The sequence below is a fragment of the Rana temporaria genome, chromosome 12 (assembly GCF_905171775.1).
Source record: "Rana temporaria chromosome 12, aRanTem1.1, whole genome shotgun sequence".
Classification (NCBI taxonomy): domain Eukaryota; kingdom Metazoa; phylum Chordata; class Amphibia; order Anura; family Ranidae; genus Rana; species Rana temporaria.
The window spans coordinates 100,074,810-100,091,060 of record NC_053500.1 but is presented as its reverse complement, the minus strand read 5'-3'; the positions used below and the strand labels follow the sequence as shown (position 1 = coordinate 100,091,060).

The following is a 16,251-nucleotide window of genomic DNA, read 5'->3' as shown; positions in this document are numbered from 1 at the left end:
CTGTATATAAAGTTTTGTTTAAGAAGTCTCACAAAAAAAATTGCAATAGAGTGCAGCAGAGCTGCATATAGTAGTCCCTCTGATGGACAATGTATCATCAAATAAATAAAAATAAAAAAGTGTTGTAAAAAAAATTCCACTCCTTTAATGATAAATTCAGTGGCATATTCTATAGGGGAGTTGGTTTAGAAATAACGAACAGCTTGTAGACCAGCCTTGAGGGATGGGTGTGAGGGATTTTCTCTTACTTCCTTAAGGAATGGAGTACCTTCAAACCACTGTTCTCATTTTACTGACTGAAATACCAACCTCCAGTAACCCTATTATGTGTGTTATTTTTTTATTATGTTTTATTATTTAAGTGAAGATCAGGTCACATTTTAAGGACCATTCATGTATAAATCTAAATAATGTCAAAGGGCTAATAAATGCTTTCTGACACAAAGTATTTGTTACATGGTTTTCAATTTGAATAATAGTCAATACCTTGATTACCCAAAAGCAAGCCACTGCCAAGGGGTAATGTTGAGCGTAATGCTTTCTGAAGGTCTTTTCATTTTAATTTACTCACCATGATATCTAATCTTAATTTTATCAACAGCTGGATTGCCAAAGATTGTCTGTTGTTGAATGGTAACACCTGCATCTTGTCTCTTCCTATCTAGAGGATCCGGGCCTCAGGTCTTATTCTCCTGGAGACAATCCTCTTCGGGTCACTGCTGCTCTACTTTCCAGTGAGTGAAATCAGAGGTATTTGTTTTCCCTTGTATAGTACAAATGTTGCACAATATTGTTGTAAGATATTTTTTTCTGTTTCAGGTATTCATTGTGTATTTTAAACCTGGTGTTTTTCGTTGTATTGCCCTTCGTTGGGTTAGAGTTCTTGGCTTCTGCATAGTATATGGAACCATTATTCTTAAACTTTACAGGTGAGCAATGTTGAATGTATTGCTTTAAGTGATATTGTATATTTCACAAAGACAAGTCCATTATCATAGGTTGCACGATGAGAAGTATCTAAAGAACTATTTGTGCTACTTACTGTTACCAATCAAATGATCTATGTCATAGGTTAATGAATAAAATAATGAAACAGAGAATCTAATGAGTTTATACAGTATGGCCAACAAACACAATGCTTTCTTAAAATATGTTTAGAAACGAATGCATGCGACAAAAGTTCGATGTGAGCTTTTGGTCGGAAATTCCGACCGTGTGTAGGCTCCATCTGACTTTTTCTGTCGGAATTTCCGACAGAAAAAATTTGAGAGTTTGTTTTCAATTTTTCCGAAAAGAAAAGTTCTTGTCGGAAATTCCGTTCATCTGTATGCAATTCCGACGCGCAAAAAAAACTTGCATGCTTGGAATCATTGAACTTAAATTTTCTCAGCTCGTTGTAGTGTTGTACATCACCGTGTTCTTGACGGTTGGAATTTTGTGTGACCGTGAGTATGCAACACAAGTTTGAGCCAACATACCGTCCGAAAAAAATCCACGGTTTTCTTGTCGGAATTTCCGATTGTGTGTACGCGGCATTAGTCTGTCTTCCACCATTGATAGAAACTAGATTCTCTATTCAATCCATTATCTGCTGGCTTACTCATTTACTACAATTACATGCATATTTATTACTATAAGCATTATCGTGACATTAATCTGTAGCAGCTTTACCATATCTACCATGTCCAAAACTTAGGGCCAGATCCACAGCCAGGCAGCGTAACTTAACTTTTCCCATTTAAGTTACACCGCCGCAAATTTCCCAAGTTAGTGCCCGATCCACAAAGCACTTACCTGGAAATTTGCAGAGGTGTAACTTAAATCCGTCCGGCGCAAGGCGTTCCTAATTTAATGGGGCGAGTCCCATTTAAATTAGGTGCGCTCCCGCGCCGGACGTACTGCGCATGCTCCCGACGTCATTTTCCCGACATGCATTGCGCGAAATTACGTTACGCAGAGTTTTGTGAATCGCGCCGGGTAAAAAAAGTTGCTTTGGGAAAAAAAATACATACGGCGGGGAAAAAAAAAATAAAAAAGAAAAATAACAGCGTCGCGGGAAAGAAGGGTCTACTTTTACAAGGTGTAAAGCAGCCCTAATTTTGCGTTTGCAAACGAATACTTACGGCAGGGCCGGACTTACCATTGGCCTTGACTGGGCTCAAGCCCAGGGGCCCCACCCAATAGGGGGCCCCCTTTAAAAAAAAAAAAAAAAATTTTTTTTTTTTTTTTTTTAGGGGTCCGGAGGTCCCCAGGGCCCCGGACGGCAACCCCCCTTTTTTTTATTTATTTTTTGTAAAAAAATGTTTTTTTTATATATTTTTTATTTTTATATATATAATATATATATATATATATATATATATATATATATATATATATATATATATATATATATTTTATTATTATTATTAAAGGGCCCAGGGGTCTCCAGGGCCCCGGATGGCAACCCCCCTTTTTTTTTATTTATTTTTTGTAAAAAAATGTTTTTTTTAGATATTTTTATATATATAATATATATATATATGTATATATATATATATATTTTATTATTATTATTATTAAAGGGCCCAGGGGTCTCCAGGGCCCCCGGATGGCAACCCACCTTTTTTATTTTTTTATAAAAAAAATTACATTTTTTATATATATATATATATATATATATATATATATATATTTTTATTAAAGGGCTCAGAGGTCCCCAGGGCCCCATGTGGCAACCCCCCCTTTTTTATTTTTTTTATAAATGTTTATTTTTTTATTTTTGTTTATTTTTTTATTTTTTATTAAAAGGCCCAGAGGTTCCCAGGGGCCCAGAGGTCCCCAGGGCCCCCGGGTTTGGCAACCTCCCTTTTTTTATGTATTTTTTATAAATGTTTTTTTTTTTATTATTAAAGGGCCCAGAGGTTTATTTTTTCTTTTTATTAAAAGGCCCAGAGGTCCCCAGGGCCCCGGATGGCTACATATATTTATATATATTTGTTTTCTTCTTTATTTCTTCTTTTTTTTGTAAAGCCCCCCCCGCTTCTCAATTTGCGGCAGCCCCCACGCTTCTCAATTTCAGGCGGCAGCACCCCCACCCCCCCTAGGTTCTCTGCTTCAGGGGGCCCATGTCTTAAGCTGTGCAAGGGGCCCCAAAATTCCTGATGGCGGCCCTGCGCATACCTCCCAACACGCACGGATTCTGTGGGACTTTCCCGCACAGACAGCTTCTTCCCGCAGTCCCGCAAAAGGGTTAATTTTCCCGCACTGCAAGAGGAGGCAGCACGGAAGCAGGAGGAACCGGAGTGGTGTGTGGAGGACTGTGGCTGCTGAAGGGAAGAAAGCCGAGAGCCGGGCTAATGACAGTCTGTGGCCCCGGCTGCTGGCACAGGTGAGAGGCACTCCCCCCCTCAACAACTGCAAAATCCCCCCCCCGCTCAACAACTTTAATGCGCTCCCCCCCGCTCAACAACTTCAATTCGCCCCCCCCCCGCTCAACAACTTCGATCCCCCCCAATTCTCGGCTCCAGGGGGCCCCTTCAACACTCAAGCCCAGGGGCCCCCGCCACCCTAAGTCCTGCCCTGACTTACGGAGAAAAAACGAAGCGTAAAAGCTTCGTGGATCTCCGTAAGTGCTAATTTGCATACCTGAAGCGGCATTTCGACGAGAAATGTCCCCAGCGGTGGCCGAGGTACTGCATCCTAAGATCCGACAGTGTAAGTCCCTTACACATGTCGGATCTTCTGCCTATCTATTGGAAACTGATTCTGTGGATCAGTTCCAAAGATAGAAACAGGGATACGACGGCGTATCAGTAGATACGCCAGCGTATCCCTTTTGAGGATCTGGCCCTTAGTATTTAACAGGATGGCAGGATGGCAGGATGCCCCTTCTAGGAATACAAGCTAGTTTAAAAAAGTCAATACATACCGTATATTAAAAAAGACCTTAACTATTAAGTTTTTAGGACTTTGAAAAATACTTATTTTAACTTTATTTAAATTTAGGGTAGGCCTTTAAAATGTCAGACATTAAAATGTTGATAAATGAAAATGCTAAATGAAAATGCTAAACACATAATTTTTACATTTTTAATGACAGAGTCATGAAAATTTTCGTTTCGAGGACTGCTCAGCGTATTCCCTACATGACCAGTATGCGTCTAATACGCATGTTAGGTGTTATGGTGATGGTGTGTATTTGGTTCCTTGTGGGATGGACAGTGGGAACAATGGAGAATGTGCAAAGAGGAGTGCCTGTGGTTGTCCACTCACAAACGCAAGAAGGGCTTATGTTTTACATGTGTGATTATGACCGCTGGGATTATATGATGGCTTTGGGTAAGCTTAGCATGCTGTTAATATTATTCTATTTGGTCAAATCTCACCCCTGTCTTGTCCCGACCTGGCCACCTCTATCTACAGTTCAGTTTCATCCTCACTGGACTCTCACTACACAAAATTTGCCCCGACTATTACAACCATGGCAGACAAACAGAAACCTTAAGAGACATAGCCGAGCACTGGAGCGAATGTGGCGTAAAACCAACTCCCAGCATGCATTCACCCAATATAAATCTGCCTTCTTAAAATACAATTCCTCCCGCCATGCTGCCAAACAAAGCTACTTTGTCACCCTCATTAATACTCTTTCCTCCAGTCCTTGTCATCTCTTATCTACTTTTACCTCTGTACTTTCTCCACCAGCATCTCCGCCCAGTAACTCTCTCACTGCTCACGAGATTGCCAATCACTTCAAAAACAAGATTGATGCAATTTGTGGGGACATTTCCACTGCATAGACATCTAACCCACTTAACATACCCTGTACAAATCCACTCTCAACACTCTCCTCTTTTGACCTTGCTAATACCGAAGAGGTCTCTAAAGTTTTCTCAGAAGGCAGCCTTACCACCTGTCCCATGGATCCTGTTCCCCCACATGTGCTACGGTCTCCCTCTTATTCTATTGTATGCTCCCTCACTCACATCTTCAATCTCTCCCTCTCTACTGGCACTTTCCCCTCCCCTCTAAAACATGCCCTGATCACCCCCATAAATTCAATACCTTCGCCATCTCCCCATACTTTGTAACCTTGTTGCTATCCTTCCTCATTCTTCATGGGGCCAATATGATCTGTCCTCCCTTTTTTACTGTTTACATACTTTTGCTCTCCTCTGCTATGTGTTATTCGTGTTCTATTTTAGCCGCCCTAATTACACCCTTACATTTCTTGTTGCATTCTTTATAAAGTCTGAATGCTGATGATGATCCCTCAACCTTGTATTTTTTGAAGGCCTTCTCCTTTTCTTTTATATGCATTTTTACATTGGAGTTAAGCCATCCAGGACTTTTGTTCGCTCTTTTAAATTTATTACCCAATGGGATGCACTGGCTAATTCAATATGCTCCTTAAGCGAACCCATGTAACTATGTAATAATACAACCATCAGTCCCTCTCCTCATGCCAAGGTACTAGGTGTCATGCTAGACTCTGACCTGTCCTTTCAGCCCCAAATCCAATCACTATCCAAATCATCCAGACTTCACCTCCGAAACATCTCCAAAACTGGCCCCTTTCTAACCGTTGACACAACTAAGCAACTTATTCACTGGTTATCTCTCACCTTGACTATTGTAACTCCCTCCTCATTGGCTTGGCCTACCTCTCCGCTAGCTATCCCTTCTTCAGTCTATCATTAATGCTGCTGCCAGACTCATACACCTTACCAAAAGTTCAGTGTCCGCCACTCCTCTCTGCCAATCCCTCCACTGGCTTCCGATTGCCCAACGAATAGAATTAAAAACACTAACAATAATGTACAAAGCCATTCACAATTCTGCCCCAAGCTACATCGCTAATCTTTTCTCTAAATATCACCCAAACCGTCCTCTCTGCTCCTCCCAAGACCTTGTGCTCCCTTGTCTCCTCCTCCCATGCTCATCTCGAAGAATTCTCCAGAGCCTCTCCCATCCTCTGGAACTCACTACCCCAATCTGTCTGGTTATCTCCTACTCCAGTCCCTCCCTCTTAGATTGTAAGCTTGCAGGAGCAGGGCTCCTCTAACCCTCTTGTTTTGAATTGTACTGTTGGTGTAGTGTCTCCCTTTACATCGTAAAGCACTGCACAAACAGTTGGCACAATATAAATCCTGTATAATAATAAATCTCTTACTATTTGTATGGGTCTGACTCAACCATGCTCTCTGCCTTCTCCCTAGGTGAGCTATTGTTTTTGTGCTGGGGCAGTTACCTGTGTTATGGAGCTCGTACTGTGCCCTCTGCTTTCCATGAGCCACGTTACATGGGACTGGCAATACACAATGAGATGCTTCTATCTGCTGCATTCCATATACTCAGGTGAGGTCAGAATGCAACAGCATGCATATATATCTTTCTATGTAATTTTTTTTAAGGATTGAAGGCTCCTTGCTTGTGTCAACAATATACTCCAGGTAAGGAACATTTTCCTTCCTTTCTTAAAAAAAAAACCTCCAGAATGATTTCCGACAGAAACTTTAATGCCCCATTCACACTTGTGCGACTTGTCATGCGACTTTGGACCCCAAAGTCACATGACAAGTCGCACCCCATGTTTCCCGATGAGCACCATTCATATCTGTGTGACTTAAAGTAGTTCCTGTACTGCTTTGGTCCAACTTTCATGTGACTTGAGGACCATAGACTTCAATGTAAACCCTCAAAAGTTGCATGAAAGTTGCACCTGCATGATATACATGTGACTTGTGAAATGAATGGCTATAAAAAATAAATGGAAAAACAGCGTAGGGTCCCCCCCTCCCCCCATCCATACCAGGCCCTTCAGGCAAACATTCAAAATATTAATACCAGACCCTTGTCCAAGCATGCAGCCTGGCAGGTCAGGAAAGAGGGGGGGGGGGAGCCCCACCTGAACCATTCCAGACCACATGACCTAAACATGGGGGGGGGGTGCTTTGTGGCTGTTGATTGGGACAAGGGCCTCTTACCCACAACCCAGGTTGGTGGTTGTGGGGGTCTGTGGGCAGGGGGCTTATCAGTATCTGGAAGCCCCCTTTAACAGATCCAGATCCCACCCCCCATTTTAAAGAGTATGGGGAACCAAAAAAGTGTAGTGTAAAAAAGGGCAGTAGGCAGTTTTTGCCAATTCCTTTATTTAAACCCTCCTCCCCGGGGTAGATCCATCATCAATCACGACTCCTGCTACTGCCAACCTGAAAAAAAAAAAAAAAAACTGTGGTCCCAAAGAAGGCTTTCGCTATCTGTCTGCTTCTAAATAACTAAGGGGTTGGGCCACCCGGGGATGTCTTCAGGGTTGCCCCACTCCTTAGTTATTGCAGAGCTGGCAGATGGCCCATTAGCTGCCAATCACCGACCATTAGCTGCAAGCTTGTGCCCCATAAAGAATGCCTGTTAGTGCCCATCAAAGTGCCAAAGTGCCAATCGGTGCCCTTCAGATGCCACTCAGTAATGCCTGTCAGTAGCACATTATCAGTGCTGCCAATCCAGTGCCATCTATCAGTGCCACCTATTAGTGCCCATCAGTGCCACCTATTAGTGCCGTCAGTGCCACCTATTAGTGCCGTCAGTGCCACCTATCAGTGCCCATCAGTGCAGCCTATCAGTTTTTTATTTTTTGTTTAGCAAAAAAATAAAAACCCCAGTGGTGTTCAAATACCACCAAAATAAAGCTCTATTTATGGGAAGAAAATTATAAAAATTTAGTTTGGGTACGAAGTTGCATGACCGCGCATTGTCATTCAAAGTGCAACAACGCTGAAAGCGGAAAATTGTCCTGGGCAGGAGGGGGGAAAGTGCCCGGTATTGAAGTGGTTAAGGACGCAGCAGCCGGCTTCCTGGCCCACTTCTTGACAACCAGCTATTCTTCACACAGAATTTTAAACAGTGGATCAATTTTGGACCAATTTCAATTTGAATCGTTCTGCAGATTTGGAATTTGTTCAAAAATAAAGAAACCAAACAATAATAAATTAATGTTTATGTTCTGCACATGTCAAGTGACTTTGTAGAGCACAAACAAAATGATCACTTTAGTCAAATCCAAAGTCGTAACAAAGTCGCATCAAATTGCATCAAAGGTGCACCAACGTCGCATCAAGTTGCACGGTAAAGTTACAATAGAAATTGCGCAAGTGTGAATGGAGTTAAGTCCTGGACCATTTGGCTGGCCAAAGACCAGGCCACTTTTTGCGATTCAGCACTGCATCGCTTTAACTGACAATTGCGCGGTCAGGCGACATGGCTCCCAAACAAAATGAACGCACCTTTTTTTCCCACAAATAGAGATTTCTTTTTGTGGTATTTGATTACCTCTGCAGGTCTTTATTTTTTGCGCCATAAACAAAAATAGAGCGACAATTTTGGAAAAAAAAGCAATATTATGTACTTTTTTGCTATTATAAATATCCCTATTTTTTTTAAAAAAAAAAGATTTTTTTCTCAGTTTAGGCCGATATGTATTCTTTTACATATTTTTGGTAAAAAAAAATCGCAATGAGCGTATATTGATAGGTTTGCGCAAAAGTTATAGCGTCTACTGTACAAAATAGGCATTTTTGCTATTATTTTTTTTACTAGTAATGGCAGCAATCTGATCTTTATGGCGGACACATCGGACACTTTTGACACATTTTTTGGGACCATTGTAATTTTTTTAGTGATCAGTGCTATAAAGTGCACTGATTACTGTGAAAATTACACTGGCAGTGAAGAAGTTAACCACTAGGTGGCGCTGAAGGGGTTAAGTGTGTCATAGGGAGTGATTCTAACTGTTAGGGGAGGAGCTACCAGTGACACATCACTGATCACTGTTCCTGATCACAGGAAACAGTAGATCAGTGACATGTAAACTAGGCAGGACGGGGGAATGCCTTGTTTACAAAGGCATCCCCCTGTTCTGCCTTTGCCAACCGCAATCGTGGGCCGCCCGGGAACATAAAGTTCCCAGAACCCACAAGCGAACTCACGAGGCACACGGCGGGCACGCGCTTGCACCTGCTGGGCGGCAAATTTAAAGTAACGTACAGGTACACCCATTTGCCTGCCCGTGCCATTGTGTAGACGTATATGTGTGTGCAGTGGTCGTTATGTGGTTAACGATGAAAAAAGGAATATCTCAGTAGTCCCTGGTCTTTGTACATGGCATCAATCATCAGCACAGCACCATTTCCCCAAGCACATCATTTGTGCACAAGTCACCTTTGTGTGTGTATGTTACACTGTGTTCTTCACTTTAGGTTTGTTATGGTTCCATCACTTCAACCGGATTGGACACTTCTTCTGTTCTTCATTCACACACATGGGACAGTCACAATGACACTTACTTTACTGTTTGTGCCCAAGGTAATTCATACATGCTTATAAGTTCATAGAATTCTGTAGGAAAGATTTTTACCCAACAGGTCCTACTGTAAACATCTTTGTTAGTTCTTGCATGCAGGAGGTCCTCTACAGGAAGAGATTGCAGCTGAAGTGTACGAAGATGAGATGGACCTGAGGCGTTCTCGATCCAATCTAAATAGCAGTATCACCTCTGCCTGGAGTGAGCATAGTCTGGACCCTGATGATATCAGAGTAAGGACTGAAATGTGAAGCACATGATATCGTAACTGTGAGCATAATACCACAGCAGTGCTATGCAGGGTGTTCATTCATTGGCAATTAGGAATGAGCTGAACATACCTTGGTTTGCTTTTTTGCAAACATTACTGAGGTTCGGGTGCTGGATTCAAACCCTATTGGAGTCGAATGTTAAAAAACAATATTACCAATTTTCTAGGCAAGGGATTGTCAAACAAATAACACGAGGGCAGGGCATAGCCTTGAGGAACATTGTACCAAAGCCAATTTAGTTTAGTATATAGCCACATAATAGCAGTACAGACTGATCACGATCACACATGCACAGGATGTCAATCCATGCAAAATGAGGACAAAGACTGCTTCCCCACAACCCTGGCCTGGGGGCTTATCGGATTAACAGTAAGGGGATAACAGTTTAGTTATGGATTTCTGAGGGGTCCCCCTTAAAATTCATGCCAGCTGTGAAGAGCCTGGTATTATTGGGGGTAAACCTCATGTCATTTTGCATTAACATCTATAGCAGGCCCTTATCTAGGATAAGGATCTGGTGTAGGTGAATGGAATCCCTGGCCACTATGTTTATAAACTGAACTAAGAGTCTGAGAGCTGTCATTTTGCCGGCAATTTAGATACTTTTCCTTTGTAAATGTCTGTGTTGCTGTAGTAGGTTGTATACATCTCACAAATGCGCTGCTTTACAGGCAGGGTCAGAGCATCCAGCTATAGCTGACTTAGCAAGGAGCACATGGAAGAGCAACGCATACAAAACAAAACCAGAGAAAATTCCCAGCTCAGCTTGCCAACCAGTCTGCTATCAACTTCATTATCCTGTCTAACAGTTTGCGTTAAAAACAGGGGTTTGGTTAGCACACATTTGCAAATATATGCGTAAGCTGCAGAGCCACTCCAAGGAACCCCAATATTTCTGCAGTACTAACGCTTTTACATTTTATGAGAGTCTTCACAGTTGAAGCACATGCGTTCTTATGGATAGATGGGAGGCCAGATAGCCCACCCATCCTTAAAGGCATAGGGGCACACTGGACACCCAGCACATAGCACAATGGCAGAAAAGGTGTTTAGTGTGTCCCCTCACCAGTATAACATCCGTAACAATCAGATGGCCACTGCCCCCACCCATAACTGGCCTTCACAGCCTTTGTTTCATAGGGTCGGGTCATCCCCCAAACATGCTGTTTAATGAAGTTTTGCATTTTTAATGTTTTACGTTAAAGAAGAACTGCAGTCTGCTCGCATAATTTGTAATAAAAACATCTTCTTAATTCTGAAACTTCCTTCCAAACACTTTGCATATTTTATATATATTGTGATTCTGTACTTGCCAAGTATGCTGTAGACATCTCCTTCCACCAGGTTTTAACTGTGGGCAGCTGAAGCTGCTGCCTGTTCACTTCCTGGATTAACACAGACACACCTGCACACCTAGGGCTGCACACCTCCCAGCTCTGCAGCCCTACAGCAATCATTGGCCCTCTTATGACTCATCCCCCCCCCCCCCCAGGCAAACTCTCACGAGAGTGAGAGGGATCTGTGCATGATGTCATAAGCCTGGGATAATGACCAGACAAGAAACAGGAAGTGGGCTGTATAAGCTGTCTACTGGCAGAAAAAAAAATTGTTACTATCCAAAGTTAAAACAAGGGCAGAAGATTTAATAGGTGTAAAGATGAAAAATTACTGAAGGTCTGCTTTAAGTATTACTAAAATCGCTGCTCTCAGACAATTTTTTTTCTACACTTTAGTACACATTATCCATGGCAGTGCCCAGCAGTGCCCAGCCTCTCATGCCATTTGTTTGACAATCCCTTGCCTTTTAGCCTACAAAATGCCTACAAATATTTCTTAACGTTTGGCTAACATTGCCTTCAATAAGGTTAGGATTTTGCACCTAAACTTTAGTCATGTTCGATAAACTCTGCTTGAACCACACCCAACTGTGTTCAACCTATTACTAATCAGCACCTCATTAACACATAATGCTATAGGTAGGAGGTTTACCCCTAGTTGTCTTAGCAATTTATAATCTTCATTGTTGGGAGTGGCTTGTTTACTGTTAGGAGGCTTGAAAAAAGTTATCATTGTTTTCATGAGTGTTACTTTATGGCTTTTCTTATATAGCATATACATATACTCTCTCAACTAAATAAATCAGTAAAAACTATAAACATTACAATATTTACACCTACTTTTTGTTACCAAGACCTAGAGCTGCACGATTCTGGCCAAAATGACAATCACAATTTTTTTGCTTAGAATAAAGATCACGATTCTCGCGGCGTAAAATCTTTCAATTTATACAAAAAAAATTTGGGCTAACTTTACTGGTTAGTTTTTTATTTATTTTAAATGTTTTATTCATTAAAGTAATTTTTTCCCCCAAAAATTACATTTGAAAGACCGCTGTGACGTAATATATTGCAACAACCACCATTTTATTCTGTAGGGTCTCTACTAAAAAATATATATATATATATATATATATATATATATATATATAATGTTTGGGGGCCCTAAGTAATTTTCTAGCAAAAAAAATGAAAAGAACGGTTTGGCGTTTTAAGTGGTTAAACGTTCCTAATTTACATACAGAAGTCTATTCCTTTGATGTAAAAGTCAAATTGATACAGTGTTTAGACTTAACATTCCACTGATAGAATGTTTTCAAAACTTGGCAGACTGCCCAGGCTTTGGGGCAGATCCACGTACATCGGCGCATATTTGCGTCGGGCGTAGCGTATCTAAGATACTCTACGCCGCTGTAACTTACTTTTTTTTTTGAATCCTCAAAGAATTTGCGCCATAAATTACGGCGGCGTAGTGTATCTTTGGCGGCGTAAGGGCGCGCAATTCAAATGGATGTGATGGGGGCGTGTTTTTATGTAAATACGTTGTGACCCAACGTAAACAACATTTTTTTTTAACGGCGCATGCGCCGTCCGTGGGGGTATCCCAATGCGCATGCTCGAGATTAAACCGGAACAAGCCAATGTTTACGCCGGTGACGTCATTCTACGCAAATCCCTTTTTGCGAACGACTTACGCAAACAACGTAAAAAATTCAAAATTCGACGCGGGAACGACGGCCATACTTAACATTGAGTACGCCTCATAATAGCAGGGGTAACTATACGCCGGAAAAAGCCGAACGCAAACGACCTAAAAAAATGCGCCGGCCGGATGTACGTTTGTGGATCGCCGTAACTAGCTAATTTGCATACTCGACGTGGAATTCTACGGAAAGGCCACCTAGCGGCTGGCGGAAAAATGCATCTACGATCCGACGGCGTACTAAGACGTACACCAGTCGGATCGAGCCCAGATGCAGTCGTATCTTGTTTTGTAGATACAAAACAAAGATACAACGCAGGAAATTTAAAATTACGTGGCGTATCAATAGATACGCCGGCGTATTTCTTTTGTGGATCTGCCCCTTTGACTTTTGACGGCAGAGAGCAGAGAAAAAAATTCTCTACATATCAAATATCGAGAAGATCGGGAAAGCCTTTGTCAAGATCGCAACAGGGAAAAAATCTAAATAATGAATCTTGACGATTAATCGTGCAGCTCTACTATGACCCTATATAAAAAGGACATTTCTGAAACCTTCTGCTGTCAGTAGTAATGTCAGTAGTTGTGAGGTTCAAAATTTCATCCAAAATATTGGTATCATTATTTATTATTTTTAGAGCTTCGATAGCCATCCTGCCTATCAGGAGAGCAATGCCCAAGCCATAGCCTGTTGCTTAAACAATTTTCTTTTAAGCGTAAAGTGGTGGTAAAGCTTTGGTTTTTTGCTTTATTATATAAAAATAACAAACATGTCTATAATTGCCTGCTTTGTGCAATGGTTTTGCAGAGCCCCGGTCTTCTTCTTCTGTGGTCCTTTGCTGGCACTTCAGGCCCCTCTACTTCATCGAGTGGCTTTCCCTGTTGGCCCCCATGCGTGCTTGCTTCCATGTCCTGATGCTTCGCCAGTTGACACAGACAGCGCGACTCAGCCCCGCCCCCCACGTCACCGGATTTGATTGACAGTAGCAGGAGTCAATCGCTCCCACTGCTATCAATCTGTCCAATGAGGAGAGAGACAGTGACGGGAGCCGCTGTGCTCATGCTGGATCGGGTGGGCTCAGGTAAGGGAAAGGGGGGCCTGAGGGGCCGCTGTAGCACAGAAGGTTTTTCATCTTAATGCATAGAATGCATTAAGGTGAAAAACCTTAGAGTGATTGTAAAGGTTTGTTTGTTTTTTCTTAAAAAAATAACAAACATGTTATACTTACCTTCTCTGTTGCAGTGGATTTGCACAGAGCAGCCCATATCCTCCTCTTTTTGGGTCCATCTTCCATGCTCCTGGCCCCTCCTTCCTGTTCAGTGCCCCCACAGCAAGCAGCATGCTATGGGGGCATGCGAGTTGAGTCACAACTCCCTGTGTCCATTCAGAGCCCCAACCTGGTCCGACCCCCTGTGTCTCAGCCAATCAGGAAGGAGAATATCGGACGGCTGAGACACTCGTGGACATCGCTGGACAGAGGGACCTCAGGTAAGTGTTAGGATGGCTGCAGCACACAGAAGGCTTTTTATCTTAATGCAAAATCATTACCTTTGAAACCCTTTTAAGGGTTTAGAGCCATTTGACTCTAGGTTCACACTGTTCACAGCAGCTTGTAGAAGGGTTCTGGTGAGTCCCTGTTCTCAGTTTCAGGGACCCATCAGGGCCATATTTTTTGGCCCTGAAATGAAGCCAAAGAAGCACAGCATTCCTGTGCAAGCTGCTCCACAGCCGCAATGGAGATATGTGAACCGGCTCCATAGAGAGTCGGTCACAATCTTCTGTCATGTGTATTGGATGCAGTGGAAACCGCATCCAATTCGCATAGTTGTGAACCCAGCCTTAAGGGAGAGTAATGGGTGTTTGGCTTGCATGTTGTCATTACAAATTGAAAGGGCAAGGGCTAACCTTTAAATATAACATATTCCTGTGTCATTAGCAAGAAGCCAAGCATAAGCCTTTTACCATATAAAACAAACAGACCCCACACAAAAAAAAAAAAACTGCTGGGTCATAGTATCAAAATTCCCCAGAGCTGAAACTGTTAATTTTTTAAATTTTTTATATAAAATTGCAGTATTGATTAATATAAGGATTTTTTTTAGTTGGCTGGGGTCACTGTGTCATTTACCTCCTGATTTAAGTAATTATGGGTAACATCAGATTTTATACTGATAATTAATGTTGATCCTGTACAATTTGCTATACCCATGGACCTATCCTTTTTGCTAACGACAACCGGTGTAAGGTTATTACATATATGAGAAGTTGCTTCTTGTTCATGAACCAATAAAGAATTCATACAATTTCTATTTAACATGGGTGCATTTATTCCTCCATACACAACAATTGGGGCAAAATTAGAGAGAGGTAGAGGAACCACTATCATTGGTACATTGGTACAAAAATAGTATTTTCCTCTGTCTGCAGAATCGGAGCATAGCGGACACCAATGAGATCGGGTGTCAGCAGATGTTCATCCGCTGACACCCGCTATCCCATAGGGATACATATATGTCCCTTTTTCATCTGTAAACGGATGGATGAAAAAAACGGACATACGGCCCGCATGTGTGAAAGGGGCCCTATTGTGAATGGTGTTACGTTTTTTTTTATGGGAAGCCATTGTGAATGCTAGCAATAATTGAATGTAAAACCTGGCAGGTTTGTTATACCCAAATTGATCGATTATATTTTTTTTTAGGTATGCTGTGTAAATAAGAACACATAACAAACCTATAGTGGGCTTTTCTGAATTTTGACGGCAAAACTGGAAACATTTACTAAAAATGGAGAGTGCAAAATCTCTGCATAGAGAAAAAATATGCAACTCGCACCATGCCAAAATGTTTCATGAGCTACTTTGTCACGTGTAGTGAAGCCCATTAAAATCAATGAGCTGCCCTATGTGTGTCACTGGAAAAACAGGCCAAAAAACATGCGCTTCCACTACTCTAGGTGTGAATAGGGACTAAAAGGAAATTGGTACATTTACACAAGAACGATAAGGCTCGATTCACAATTGTGTGTTTCCAAATGCGTTGCAAACTGCACAGAAAATGCATGCTTTGCTGTGCGTTTCAGAAAGATGCTAAAAATGCCCCAAAAAGCACAAGAAAAAAGTGCACCACGCTCCATGTGAATGGGCCGCCCTATGTGTTATGAGTGGAAATGCTACAAAATGCCCCCCCCCCCAAAAAAAACGTGCATGGAAACTTGTGTTCCCGCTATGTGAAGATGTGAACAGAGTCTGACAGCTGAGTGTCTCCATCCACTCCCTCCTAAGTACTTGTATAAGAATGGCCATATACTATGCAATCTTGAATTTCCTTTAGATTTACCAGAACTATGGAATATGTAGCGCCCCCTTTACTTTCAGTAAGGGCACTACGCTAAAGTTAGTGGGAGGATGAGAGATATAAGTTGCTCTCATCCTTGATTTTTGTTAAATTTAGCTGTCGCCAAATTCTGGATTGTTCTGTGGGTCAGTCTGCGTTCCAGGGATGCGGTACCATCCCTGGGCGGTAGATGGCGCAGAGGGATCCAGGCGGAGCCGCTTCTTCCCAGCAGCCAATGAGAGGAGTTGGGCCTCGCTGTGCATG

The 16,251-nt window shown here is 42.0% G+C and overlaps 1 protein-coding gene across 1 annotated transcript in view; it reads left to right on the top strand.

Annotated features, from left to right (window-relative positions):
* LOC120918315 (probable G-protein coupled receptor 158) overlaps positions 1-16,251 on the top strand; it is a 190,974-nt gene that overhangs the window by 153,309 nt on the left and 21,414 nt on the right. Inside the window, exons 5-10 of the mRNA XM_040329837.1 lie at positions 666-734; positions 820-929; positions 4,082-4,320; positions 6,201-6,339; positions 9,237-9,342; positions 9,427-9,573. Coding sequence (XP_040185771.1) covers positions 666-734; positions 820-929; positions 4,082-4,320; positions 6,201-6,339; positions 9,237-9,342; positions 9,427-9,573 — 810 coding nt within the window. The remainder of the gene's footprint in view (positions 1-665; positions 735-819; positions 930-4,081; positions 4,321-6,200; positions 6,340-9,236; positions 9,343-9,426; positions 9,574-16,251) is intronic.